The sequence below is a fragment of the Anguilla rostrata genome, chromosome 9, assembly GCF_018555375.3.
Source record: "Anguilla rostrata isolate EN2019 chromosome 9, ASM1855537v3, whole genome shotgun sequence".
Lineage (NCBI taxonomy): Eukaryota > Metazoa > Chordata > Actinopteri > Anguilliformes > Anguillidae > Anguilla > Anguilla rostrata.
The window spans coordinates 13,293,355-13,308,080 of record NC_057941.1 but is presented as its reverse complement, the minus strand read 5'-3'; the positions used below and the strand labels follow the sequence as shown (position 1 = coordinate 13,308,080).

The 14,726-nt window shown below is 40.8% G+C and overlaps 1 protein-coding gene across 1 annotated transcript; it reads left to right on the top strand.

Moving 5' to 3' along the window:
- Window positions 1-705: 705 nt before the first annotated feature.
- Window positions 706-12,340, top strand: LOC135262549 (transmembrane protein 255A-like). The gene is made up of 8 exons (XM_064349563.1): window positions 706-1,092; window positions 2,053-2,195; window positions 3,259-3,423; window positions 6,151-6,369; window positions 6,709-6,797; window positions 8,467-8,629; window positions 8,961-9,104; window positions 9,580-12,340. The coding sequence occupies exons 1-8, from the start codon at window positions 1,038-1,040 to the stop codon at window positions 9,715-9,717; spliced, it is 1,116 nt and encodes a 371-aa protein (XP_064205633.1). The 5' UTR covers window positions 706-1,037; the 3' UTR covers window positions 9,718-12,340.
- The last annotated feature ends 2,386 nt before the right edge of the window (window positions 12,341-14,726 follow it).

The following is a 14,726-nucleotide window of genomic DNA, read 5'->3' as shown; positions in this document are numbered from 1 at the left end:
CTCATTAACTTTTCAAAAATTAAGGTCATCCATATTTTAAAGTGTGACTGATTCTACGTCACAAGATTACCTATGTTTATGAAACATATATAGCGCAAGTGTTGTCGAGTATTTAATAGCAACGGGCTCAGTGGATAGCAATACGTTAAGTACAGTAGAAGAGGGTAGCCTATTTCTAAATTTGGTGGAGGTGGTGGTATAGGATGCACGTTACTATTTACACCACAACGTGGCGCTCTTCGTCAATTGCAGAGCCCTTTTTTGTCTTTTATTTCTTCATACTGGAGACACACCATTGCATACTTCAAATGAACAGGCAGAGCATGAACAACACTATGACTGTTGGAATAATGACCATAAATCAAATTATTTCGAACCAGACAGTTAGTCACGGCATGAAATAATCACTACCCTCAAATATCTAATCATTTTTGAAAATGACACACCTTGCATTGCGTATAAATATATACAATATGTATGCATTTGTACACACAATAATACGAATTAATCCGTATAATATATGTATCTTATTTCATCACATTTTTACAAAATTTCATTACTTGGTATGACATGGTTTCAGTTAAGTTATTTAACAATACATTTATTAAAATGCTGGCGCAAGAAAATTGTCATTCAGCCAATAATGTTTGGCAAAATGAAAAACCTTTGGAAAGACTACAGATCTACTTCAGGGAAACGTGAGTCACAACAATGGCTTGCTTTGCAAATGCATAGGCTGTATATGCTTCCTTTAGTGGTGAACGCTTCATTTTGGAGAGACTGTTGCGTACATGCGCATCAGCTATCCGCGAGTGTGCCGCCTATGCCAGCGCTGAGAAGAGAATGAAGTCCGTGCGCGGGCATGGCAACAAGCATAGATGAAGATGAGACAGTCATAGCAGAGGCTAGGATGTCGATCACAGCGGTAGAGCGTGCCACTCCGAGCAAAACATGATCGAGCGATGACGGAATAGGAATTCGGTCTTTTAATCCCATTCACCAGCCGTTCTGTTTTATTGTTGATAATAATACCAAAAATGCGTCCCGGGCTGAATCAACAAGCCAATGGACTAAGTCTCTCCGACACCGTGGGTATGTAGCTACAAGGTCAATATAGTGGATGCACAGAGTGTACAGTGCGCTCCTTTGTACATGCTGCTGTCTTCTTGCTGTTATGGACTTGTGTGAATACGTGTGCATGAATATGGCCCATGCTATCTGAAGCTGTAAACACATGATAATTAGAATTTAAAAAATGATGCTGTTTTTATTTCTTTATGTGCACGAACAGTTTCAAGTCACCTGCTAACGCCTTCGTTTCATTGGCTGTCTATAATTTAAAGGAAGATGTTCATTGAATGTATTTAAGTAAAAAATATAAAATAAATTATTCATTTCAAAACCCATTCGATGCGTTTGTTCAATGTTAGTACTGTGGGCCGTCGGCTGTCTGAAATGGTTCTTATAAATTGCTGCGATTTCTTGTAAGCATATTGTTCATTGAAGAATCACGTTCTACAAGGAGGAGTACAGGTTGATTTGTTATATTGTCATAATGTTACGCCTGCCAGTTTGCTTGACGGCTATTCGTGAAATGCAGTGGTCACCGTATTATTATTGTTGTTGTTGTTAATGTAATATCTGTATTCTCGTTTAAGTGTACAGCCTTGTGCTTTGTAGTTGGAACCCATGGATGACTTGCTAACAGGACTGCACACAATGGTTACAACAATTAAGGATTTTTGTTCTAGCACTCATTAATAATGAAACACAAGCAAGTATGATTTTAGCTCAACTTAGGCACGTTATGTGGTTTTGTATCAATACAGTTCACAAGTTAATGTGTCTGCATGACTTTGCGTTATGTGGATGGGCAAGCATATGTGCTCATTCATGTGTTTTGCATAGAATATTTATTATTAAAAATGAAGCACTGGCTATTACAAGTATGGAATAGCATGCTGATTTACGTATAAGGCATGTTCTTCTTTACTGTATATTCTCAGTGTGTTCTGCAAATGTGAATTGGTGTGTGTGTTGATTTCCTGGAAGATCCGTTCAAGAGGAGCAAGAGGAACTCCATCATTGTGACAGCATTGCTGTTCATTGTGTCCATCCTTATACTCGCCATTGGGCTGGCCGCAACCACCAGGACTAAGAACATCACTGTGGGAGGGTACTACCCTGGGGTCATTGTGAGTATACATGTAGATGGGCTAATGAAGATTCCTACCTCTTGTGTCATAAAAATAAGCATGGAAAGTCAGTACCTTTTTTTGAATGTCCCTGACACTATGCTAATGTTGCTGACACTAAAGTGATTTTAACCATTTCATCCAGAACACACAGTGTAAAAAATATTACATTTCCATAGTGGCTTTCATGATTAACTTGTCCAACAACCTCCTTGTTTAGTACCAGGTTGTGTGCCACACTTTCTTCAATATGGAGAGGTATGGTATAAATCTAGAAGGAGAAGCTTTTCATGGCCCGTTCCTCAGCTCAGCAGTAGTATCAGGGCCTCAGAACTATGTGATATCCAAGACAGCATGTAAATCATGACCTGTCCCTGGAGAACCTTAAGCTTATACCAGTGATTGGCTGCCTTGAAGTCGTTTACACCACACATTAAACTGTCAACTCAACAATGTTAATTCAACTCTTAACATAGTATATGTGAGTCCAATAGGGACAATATGTACTTAGTAAGAGCTGATTTAACATGGAACATTTTACTGTCAACCCGTTACCATGTTACCTTACTGTTACCTTTAAGTCACCAGCTCCTGAGGGCCTATTTAGTCTGTTTGCTTACAGCTATCTGGGTAAATGTCTTTGGATGAATGCCTTTAGACTTAAATCATAGAACTTTTCTGTCTTTCATTATTTACTGAAGGGTCAACAAAGTGTTGTTACTGGGAGCATTTACTTTTGCAGCTCATAGAAATGAAATGTAACTTGCACTACAGTTGGAACAGGCAGTGTCCTCCCCATCAGCAGTACTCAGAAAAGCACAGACTCCTGTAGGTGTTTTTGGGATTTCTAAACTCATTTCTAAAGTAAAAATATAGATCACCAAGAATATATATATCCAAAATATCAAGATCATAACTTTTGAAGTTGGTAATTAATGAAAGAGTTTGCATCACCTGATAATTGTTGCAAACATAAACCAATAATGTGTTACTAGTGAGTAATCACTGTCCTTATTTAATTGAATTAAGTGAACATCTTTTCTCTGTCTTCTTTTTTCTCCAGCTCGGTTTTGGTTCTTTTCTCGGCATCATAGGAGCCCACTTGGTTGAAAACAAAAGACAGATGGTATGTTTACACTTTGTGTGCCTTCCATATTGCACCGTCCATTTCTGGCCTAAAGCTGTTTCTTTTTCCAGTGAATGGCACTTTTGTAATGTCATGTTCCAAATGATAAAATAACAGATTAATATTTCATGAGAAAATGGTTTTCCAAACTAGCCACAGTCATTTGTCACCTTGTCTATCATAGTCACCATTTTGTTCTGGGAGGGGTGGATAGTGGTTTGGTGGGAATATGTTCCTTGGCTGTTTATGAGGTCAGCCCAGAAATAACCTTCTTGAAACGTAACAGTGTAACAGGAGGAGGGCCCAGAACCAGACAGGAATACTCAGAAGAAGCAATGATGGGTGCGTGTGTGTGTGGTGGGGGATGTTGGTGTCATGGAGTGTGGTGGCCTGTTCTTGGTTCTGTTAGCTCTGTCAGCTCAACTGTACATATATGGAGTGGGTCCTTGTCAAACCCAGAGTATGTCCATAGCTCACTTTGAGAGGGTATGGGGAGTAACACGTTTGTTAGCGCATTCACATACACTTCACTCTAGGATAGGGTGTGCTTTTATAATTAATTTCATCTCTGTCCAAGCTAAATTAGAAGACCATCCAAGCCTCTGGAAAAGCTGACTTGTTTGTTTTGGGGGCGAAAATTAGCTGTGGACCAAGTACAGGGGACCAGTCTGGGAGTGCCACAGCATCGGCTGTGTTCTAGCACTTAAGTGCTCCAGGTATCGATTGGCTTAAGAACCCGCACACCTTGCTTCCATGGCCTAATTGGTGGCTGATTAAAAGAAAACCACTGCATATAGTCAGCATATCCGAAGTACAATGATGTGCATTCTCTGTGTACTGTGGAATGCAGGAAATGAGAGAGTGCTCTCATGAATGGCCATCCCTACCGTGGCTCTAGGCTGAGGGATTTGGCCCTACTCTCCAGTGGAATTCGGTGTGACCCTGATGTCAGGCAGTTTCACTATCCTCCCAGAGCTGCAGAAGAGCATATTGAATCATTCAAGTCTTTTTTTCAAGGAGAGAAGGAGAGCTTAGTCCTTGAGAAAGAGTGAGAGGAGCCAGCCATGGGACACTGCTTAAGCTGATGCCCAGAGTAGTCAATCACGTTTTGACATTAGTACTCTTTTTTATCTAACTACTATCCTCTATAGTTAGTATTCACGCTATACAAATACCATGTGGTAAGCTCCACAAAATTACTTGTGTAACACCGAAGTGAAATATTCCTTTAAGGGTGATTGCTTAGAGAGCCTATATCAAGCCATCAGTAACTGCGGGCACTAATCTATTTTAGATTAGAAATAAGACACTTTCAAAATGCTTTGCACCATTTTACAGAATGCTCTGAAATGTTACGTCAGACATTTGATAATTTTGGATCCTTGGACAATCTGATCAAATATCCAGAGGTGGGCTTTTTCTTTAAATGTCACATTTGTTATTTCCATCTCTTCAGAGTATTTAGCCTGCATCAATGTATTTATATGAATGCTTGAATGGAGACTCTTTGTGGTGGCAGTACTACAGCGCTCCACAGATCTGCTGATTCCACAGTCTCATTTGGCATGCCCCACTCTCCTGGAGTTGCTCGAGTCTGCCGCTTCAAGCATCGACCACACACTGCCAGTCAGACGAAGTGAAACTGTTGTCTGGAGAAAGTGCTGGCCAGCTCTTTCTTCCGATACGATGAGTATAGACTGCTGTCCCGGAAATCATTGCGCATGATTGCAAGTGAATATATCAGATGGACTGTTCAGTGGTTACGCCAGCAGTGATTCACAGGAAATAGGTACGAACTGCGTGCTCAGGGTTCAGTTTGCGACGGAGGCTACGTTCGGGTCAGACTGGGCCTGGTGATGACATGAGTCCTCACCCTACCTTTTTCTGTTTCTGCTGCAGTTGGCCCATTGTGTCATAAGTCGGGTTGTAGCTGCATGTGCTGTGCATCGATGCGGTATGCTGCAGGCATATAGTGAGAGCTCACGACCGTGGCTCTTCAGAGCCCCATGCATGCACACAGCCAGATCGGCTAACCAAAGACCTTGCACAGAAATGGTGGCCTGGTTCATTGATAGTTTGTATTATTACAATTGATTACACGTGTTTCCATACATGAATTTTCAGTGGCCCAAATAATCTTTAGGGCTTTAAAGCCTACTATGTTTAGAGGTTGTAGTATATAATATCCAAATCAGCATAAGATTGTCTGTAAAGACCATTCTGCAAAAATAGTGTTGGTTTGGGTCTTTGCATTATGATCATTCTGTCCTCAACGAGCGAAAGCCGTATAGTTTCATTTCATTGAGACATGGCCAAAAATGAATAAATAAAATTGCCCTAACACAAAATATAAATAAATAAATAAATAAATAAAGTGCCCGAACACAAAATGTTAACTCTGTCTGCGCAGCAAAATTTAATAACCTGTTGATAGTTACAATACAGTTTAATAAACAGCACAAGCAACCCGGAGGCCTGAATGCCCTGGCCTTTTTCTTGGTGCTGCATTTTTTACGTTTATTCACTTTTCAGAGGCAATTTTTTTCAAGGATTATTTTCTAGTGTTTGCCTACCTGCCTTGCCAACAAGCATCTGTCATTCCTAGATCCAAGCAGTGCTTCTTTTTCAATTGTTTTATTATGTAATTGTACACTTCCCGGAACACAGGCAAAGTTTATGTAACAAGTCAGTCCATTAAAATATGTGTGGGCTGGGCTCCTTTTTTTGCAATGGTAATGTGCTTCCCTTTCCAAGACATAAATCCACGCAAGCATTCAGTCCCTTGTCTTGTGTCTTCTTGGAAATGCAATATAACTTCCTGTGGGCTTAAAAGAGATTTCCCTTATGGAGCACAAAGCCTCGTACATGGAGAACCAATGCATTTGTGTTTCTTTATTAGTGTTTTTTGTGACAATACATTTTTGTTGTGTTACGGTTTCCTCATATAGTGTAAAGTTGAGCAGTGATATGTGTTTGCTGCAGGACCTCAGACCTTTCTATGCTGGACGGTGCGAGTATTACACAAGTTCGACATCATTTGACCGGGATGTAAGTGCAATGGTCTTCTGTGAAGTTTAAATCTCGTCGAAATGCTATAATCCAGGATGACTTGCAAATGTGCATGCAAAAAGGTTAGGCAAAGAGCACCAATGACTCTTTGCTGCCATACTACTAATGTAGAATGCTACATTACAGAATATCAGAAATTTTTCTGTAAAATGTAATTATCAAAGTTATAGACTTGTTTACTAGTTTGACATAAACCAACTGTTCTGAGCATGTTTCTGGTTTAAGATATCTAAACCGTAACATTCTTATGGGTTTGCGGAAGTGAAACGGTATTGATTCAGTGTGTGCGTGTCTGTCTGCTTTCTGTCTGTCTTCCAGGTGAATTGTCTAACAGCCTCACGTGTCTCCTGCAACCTGCGTGTAAAGAGCAACACCTGCTACTGCTGTGAACTGTACAACTGTGGCAAGTATGTCTGCTGGTCTTTAAAATTTCTACAGTCATAGGCTTCAGGATAGGACCACAGATGAGGCACACGCCCACATACATGCAGTTATTCAGAGCAGCTTACACAGACTACATTTTGACATACAATCCATTCATGCAACTGGATATTTACTGAAGCATATCATGTCTTGTACCTGTCTGAAGGGTACGACAGCAGTGTTACAGTCCAGTTCCCTAAGCTATATTCTACACTTGACATTATGCACTCTAAAGTGTACATTCTGTGCATCTGGGACACAGACCTTCAAAAGAACAGTATAACAGCTCTCTTTTGTTTTGTCTTTTGAACATTTCCAGATATTTTTTTGTCCATCCTGTTCAACTCATTGCATCTGAATCAATACAGTAGACCCCAGGGAAAGAACAAGAAAGAAACCTTTTCGTTGTGTTACAGAGATCATCCTCTTTTGGGACTTCAAAATAAAGATATGTTGACAAAAGTTTTAAGCTATTTGTGTACACACTGGTGTTGGCAGTATGTGAGCTATACTAAATCAGTGCCTTTACAGGTCAGATTTATGCATTTCTTTATGGTTAGCATTCTCTTTTTTCCATTACAAAATTTAGGAAATCTTTGATTTGGAAGTACATCTCCTTTATTCAGCTTGCCAGTGCAGCCTGTGCTCCGTTGTGGTTGGTTGGATAAGACAGCATGGCTACGAGGCTTGGAATACAGATGACGGAATGAGCAGAGTTGCCCTTTTGCATGTCCTGGTTCCCCTCAGGAATAATGAAGAGCTGATAAGACACATGTAGTGTTGCCTTACTCTACAAGCTCCTCAGGAATATGTATCTACCAGTAATTATCGACATTGTTTTATTTGTTGTTACTAACATACCTTGTGATTGGTGGAGCTCCTCTCTGGTTTCTATTTGAAAGGTGATAAACATTGAATGTTCTAGGTGATGACATCAATACCCCATCCCTACAACATACACCATTTTCACCATTATTCAAAATATTCTGAAATTTGTACATTTGTACAAAATTGTACATTTTGGTTTGTAACATTTTTTGTTGAACATTTTCAGGAATCTGCAGGAGTGTTTCCAAAATCTGCAGGCATCTAAAGAGTTAAAGAACTTGACATACATTTGACCTGATTTGACCTGATCTTATGTGCATTCAAGAATGTGCGTTTACCTGCATGCTTTTCTCTGTCAGTGATGTGTTTCGTGAAGGTGCTTGCTGCTTTGCAAGTTAGATTGTTTACACAGAAATGTGAGAAGAAGGACGTGGGGAGAAAAGGGAGTGGTGCCATTAAAACACAAAAAGAACACAATAAATGATATACAGTGAGTTCCATAATGTTTGGGACAAAGGCAATTTTTTTCTTGAAATGGCTCTGCACTAATACTTTTAGATTTGTAATCAAACAATCCACATGTGGTTAAAGTCCAGAATCTCAGATTTTATTAAAGGGTATTTTTATAAAGGTTGGTTTCACCATGTAGAAATTACAGCACTTTTTATAGATTGTCCCTCCATTTCAGGGTACCTAGGGCACCTCACATGCAGGTTATATTAGTCATAACCTATAAGCTTGTGTGTGCACATTAATATTATTCAATTCTCTCTCTCTCTCTCTTGATCTCTCTTTCGCTCCCTCTTCCTCTCTCTCCTGGCATAGCCGGGTTGAGCTGATGGGAGGTTACCACGAATATACGGATGTGCAAAGCTGCCAGGATGTGGTACATCTCTATCACCTGCTGTGGTCAGCTACCATCCTCAACGTAGTGGCCCTCTTCCTGGGCATCATCACTGCTGCTGAGCTGGGAGGCTTTAAGGATATGGTGAGACCAGCGTGTGCACTGAACAGACTGCTTCAGTTCTGCTGCCCATTCACTGCAGCATTCTCAGAAAAGAATTAGCCAAAAATGGGTGTTTCTGATGACTGCGAGAGTCTATATGCTGCCACTTGGTTCTGCTGCTGTCTTGTGTGTGCAAGGAGTTGGTCGAAGACAGAGGCATTTCTGCCCCAGATGTTTGACAGCTGCATTCCTCTTCATGATTTCTGTCATTCTCATAATCACGGGGGTTTCTATTCCCGTTTCTGTGGACTGAGTCCAGCGGTGTGAAGAAAGGGTCACTGTCACTTGCTGAAGCCGTGTTCTTTTTGGACAGACTCCCACCTCAGCCTCTGACAGCTGCGAACCAGAACCCCTTCCTGTCCCTGCCCCCTGTGAACCCCCACCCCCGACTACTTCCTACAACTCCTACTTCAGTGGTGCCCCCTGCTTGCCACCGTATACTCCCTATGACCCACAGGTAATATTAGTACCACTCTCTTGGTTCCTAAATAAACCATGGTGTACATTTTCATGCAGTTGTGTAAATCAAGGGATCCTTAGTCATTTGTATGTACAGCCATAGAACTTTAGAAGGATGCAAGTTATTCTTGGCACGCACATGCTCTGAAATAGTATTATCTCAGTGGATTATATGTGGTGATACAAGATTAATCAGCCAGGTAGATCAAAATTAAGAAATACAGCTGGTGATTCCACACAATATGTACACACAATAAGAACAAATAGTATCTGCATAATCATAGGTACTGTAATGACCATATTAAACTTTTATTCATGAATCTAGATGGGATGGCGTTGTTGGGGAAAAGATGATAATGTGAGGTGGTGTTCACTAAATAACTGGTTTGAATATCTGGAACCAAGAGAGGTCATATGTCCCAATGTATTGCTTGACTGCAGAAACCTTTGTACTTTTTCCCGGTCTAAACTAGGCCTGCAGCACCTTCCCAGACTCCTCGGGCCTGTCGGATGACTCTGGAGCAAGCTACATGTGGCCAGCTCAAGTCCCTCCACGCTACTCTCCCCCTTACTACCCCCCTGATGAGAAGCCTCCTCCATACTCCCCTTAAATGGAACTCTGCTGGGGAGGGCCTGATTCTCCCCTTGGTACCACTCTGCTCTCCCCTGGGAAGCCCAGGGTGAGATGAGAGAAGGAGAGAGGAGGAGAGAGGAGGGGTGGCCATCTCTCTCTGTCCCAGCCATGACATGATTGTGAACCTCTTTTTGTCTCTGGCTGTCAAAAGGGCATAGGGGGCTAAGGTTGTTTGTGGACCATGACAAACACACTTCTGTTGTACATACGTATAGGCAATGGGGCTGTCCCTGTTGGCATGGGTTTACCAAAGCAGCACTGCCTAATCTGCTCTGTGCTAAACAGTACTGGGGGGGTCATAGTTGGAGGCAGGGGAGATAATAATCACAGTAATAATCTGTGATGATGTCTTTGTGTTGGGATAAAGCAGGGGTGCCAAACTCAGTATCTGCAGGTATTTGTGGTTTCCTTTCAATCAGAATCCAATTAAGGCCTTGTAAACAAGGATTCTTTAGCCTATCCACGACTTTAAAAATCACAGGTGAATCACTGGTGCTGAAACACATCGAAAACCTGCAGACACTGGAGACTTCCAGGACTGGAGTCTGATACCTGTGCACTAAGGTGTCATCAGATTTGATTTCCTGCAGTACTGAATACAATCAGGAACACATCACAAATTACACAATCTATCCGGTAAGCCATACCAGAATCTCCCATCACCCTCTCAGTAGGGCCCAGACTGTTTACAGATCTACATTAATGACTGATCTGCTGGTCTGTACTGGATCACAAGTCCAGCTGTGAAATCCTCCATGGAGACACTCAGTGAAACTTGCCTCTCAGTACCACTTCTTGCATGTGACCTTAATTTCCTGTTTGACTCTACCAATTCCTTTTCACCACACTTAATAACCTGACTATACCACTACTGCTTAAGTTCTCTTTATTACCACGGTTAATAAAGTAGGGTTCAGACAGACAGTGACATATCTGTGCAGCTCCATTTGCTTATATGGCTAGGTAGCTTCTGCTTTGGCACCAATGCATGGATACACCAGTCTTACTTAACCCATTGTTGCTAATGCCCTTCACAATTTATCTGCCCATTGGTCCCAAATCGTAAAAGGTCCACCACTTCCTGTTACCACCGCCTCTTTTCAGAATTAATTCTGAAAGTGCCTCCTCTGTTGGTTCCACTGCCTTTTCATATACTGTATAGTGTTGAAGAAATCGGAAGCTGGAGTCAGTTAGATCATACTTGCAAATCTTCCCACATTTGCAAAAATGTAAATTAGATCGGTTCTCTGTTTTACTTCATACTTGGCAGCTAGATACTAATGACTGTAGTGATGACAGCCCACATTGTGCAATGCTATGAAAACTGAAATATGTAAATCCTTCTTTGTAAATTCATTGGTCAGTGTCTCCAAATGCATAGTATAGGACATATATACAGACTCACATATTTAACAGAATTCAGATATGTTAGGAATTAATTCCTTATTTGTGTGAAAAAAGGTATCGTTGGTATCAAAGATATTCATTCTATGTGCAATATGCATTGTTCTTTACTGTGAATTGCAAGTATCTGAAAGTGTGACAAACAAAAATGATAAGCCTGGTGGCCACCATGGAAACAGGAAAGGAACAATGCTGTGTAAGGATCTAAATTTGTAATGCTAAGCACAGGTACCTTTCATTCACTTTGAAGAAAGAAATGGTTGTTTGATATGTCAGTACTCCAGTGCAACAAAGTCTGCATCAATGAGGAGGAACTCATTTTGAGCACAGCGTAATTGATCTTGTCTTTTGTCTTGCACTAAAATTCACTGTATGGTCTTTGTGCTTGTTGATACACAATTAAACAATGTCTTGTACAATCCAAAATATCAAAATCCTAAAACATGCATAATGTGCTATAAAGATATATTGCTTTCTGAAGCTGAAGCACGGATACCCCTGTATTTCTGAGTGACCACAAACATTTCAACCTTCAGTGTTGAAAGAAAAGAAACAAGGTGAAAATTCAGGAATGTGAGGGCTCCAGATGACATCAGAGTTCAGTTGCCTTTGTGATGGTCTTTTTCTTACTTCTTAGTGTGCTTTGGTAATGTAGTTATCTGTCTTCGAGTGGATTTATACAAGAATCTGCCTTCTGACAGAAATACAATATATTATTTATGGTGTTAAATACCAATTTCTCCCTTTCCAAATATGTCTTCCTTGAAGTTATAATAAGATACCTTTAAAGGAAATTCTAGTGTGTAAAACCAAATATTGAACCCACTGCCACTAAACTACCTTTAGATGCAGAAGTTATTTTTCCCACAGTCACTGCTATGATAATGATGTGTACCTGCACTGTGCAAAATACACCAGTGTCAACTGGAGTGAGAGATGTCAGACAGAACTGGAATGTATTCTGCCTTACTCCAGTTCTGAGTGACAATGCCAAAACAAAAAAGAAACATTTGTATTTGAATCAAGTCTTAGAAGGAAAGCAAACTACAATGAAGGAGTAATTCAAGTGGCACTTTGGTTTTAATATTATATTGTAAGCACTCAACCATGGCTGTGTTCTTCATTGTTGACCTATGTAATTTTTTTAAATAATGCATAGTGCTACCCTACAATAAACTGACAGAATACTTATTTCACCCAAGTTGCTTGCCTCTTTCTGTGTGGTTTAAACTCACACTGCCTATTTGCAAAGCAACCGATTATTACACCATTTAATTGCATGTGTCGTTCAGAAACAAATGTGAATGTACAGATCTGTTTATTGACAGGACTCGAGTAGCAAAGAAGAAAGGGACACAGTTTTTTTTAAAGGAAAGCAGGAAGTCTGCCCTCTTATCATATTCTTGCTTTATTCAGACAGATAGAAAGGCAGAGTGGGTAACAGAGAAGGGATCACAGCTGAGAAGGTTGGAGATTGAGCCCCCAACCATGTGGAGGGACTTGTATATGGCTTGAGATGCAGCTGTCCTATGGACTGCACCACAAGTCATATTTGATTGTGAATGTTAACGTTGCACATTTTGTATTTCTTTTTCTTTGTCACGTGCAAATTCCCATCATTTGCACAGAGTGAGTAATAGCTTAATAAGTGCTGTTGATTCCCTGGTGCCAAGGTTTAAGATGTTTATATTTACTCATTTCATTTCAACCAATAACCTATCAATTTCCTCTTCTGCTGAAAACAGATCTTCTCATTGGATATGCTGAGATCACACCAGCTTCATTCAATTTAATTTCTATTTTGAATTGTTCTAAGAACTGATAATGTTCTCTAATGTAATGGAAGCCCATTAACTGAAAGGGCTTCTAACACATCTATTTATACTGTACATGTTTGTGTTGGAATGATAAAAGTGCTCTGAGGCTTTGGTCTTACTGGTATACTGCAGTGTTTCCCATGCATTGGGCACCCTGCCAAAATAGATTTGCTCCTGCCCAAAAATATGTTTTTGTATTTAACAGATTTTGCGGTGCTTGTAACAACGTGGGGTAAGATAGGATTCAGAACACAAAGCAGTGGTGGAGTTGTTTTGTCCGTTTCTCCACACGAGTATTGGTCCAATTCACATCAAATTGTTTTGGTGTCTCGGAGAGCCAATATGCAACCACAATCATAAACCTCATTCATCAGGACAAAAACTGCCATTGGATGCCATGGCCACCTCCCCGTTTTGTTTAAACATTGTGGGTCAATTGCAGTGTGCTTAGCTGGAGTTTAAACCTCATGTTTGAAACCCTACACCACAGAACTAAATGTCAACTGGAATACCTAATCCTTATGCCACAGTTTTGCACAGGTGCTGCAGTTGTTGTGCAGTTCTGTAGTCTACCAGAGCTTTAAACTCCAGCTAAGCACACTGCAGTTGACCCCGGGAGTCTACGTTAGTTGTTTATTTCTGTAAGCAACACACAGGCCGAATTTTCTATCCATTATTTTTTCTTTAAAATATCAAAGTGGCATACAGGCAACTGTCATTTCGCTGAGCGAGCTGTCTGTCTCGAATGTTGCCAAGACCACTCATTATTTACTATATTATATGCTGAACAACCGCGGTCGTCTTTTTAAAAAAGTCTATGTTAAATTTAAGGAGTCGAGGCTTGATCTCCGCCGGTGCCCTGTAGCACAGAGCCCTGAATCCATCTCTGCCTGTGCCCTGGAGCACAGAGCCCTGAATCCATCTCCGCCTGTGCCGTGGAGCACAGAGCCCTGAATCCATCTCTGCCTGTGCCCTGGTGCACAGAGCCCTGAATCCATCTCTGCCTGTGCCCTGGTGCACAGAGCCCTGAATCCATCTCTGCCTGTGCCCTGGAACACAGAGTCCCGAATCCATCTCCAAGCCAGCTTCAAAACAAACCAGCCATTCCCCTCCCTGAGCCAAAGAGCTCCGTCGCTTGGTCAAATCTGCCAATAGCACGAGCTGCAAAGAGAAAGTTCAGGTATACGGGAGGGGGTGAGGGTGGCTTCTTGCATTCACAGCAACCAAATTTGACCACACAAACGGAGTCAGCTACCGCAAATAAATTCTTAACCTGAGAACTATGTACTCGATAGCTACTGTGTGTACATATGCATGGAGGAGGCATATATTTTAACTACCTCTAAAATTCAAACTGCACACCCAAGAATCTTAAGAGCTTTTAATGCAAAATCTTTTTCACCTAGCAAAATGAAAATTATTCTGCATTAAAATTAAGTGCAGTAAAAATGTGTGAAATAAACACACTGAATTATTGTAAAAACATTAAAATCTCATTTTAAGTTGGTTTAAATATTATTCACAAAAAACATTCATATGTGACAAATTGAATGTGTGCTATGTGCATGTATTTAAATATTGGCCAAGTTGATGGTATCTTGAGAAGCTTTTCCAGGTAGCATATGCCAGGCAGCATGGTCACATTTTCTTAGTTTTATTGCCTTGCGATAGATTGGCGGCCTGTCCAGGGAGTATTCCTGCCTCTCGCCCAATGCATGCTGGGATAGGCTCCAGCACCCCCCGTGACCCTGCCCAGGATAAGCAG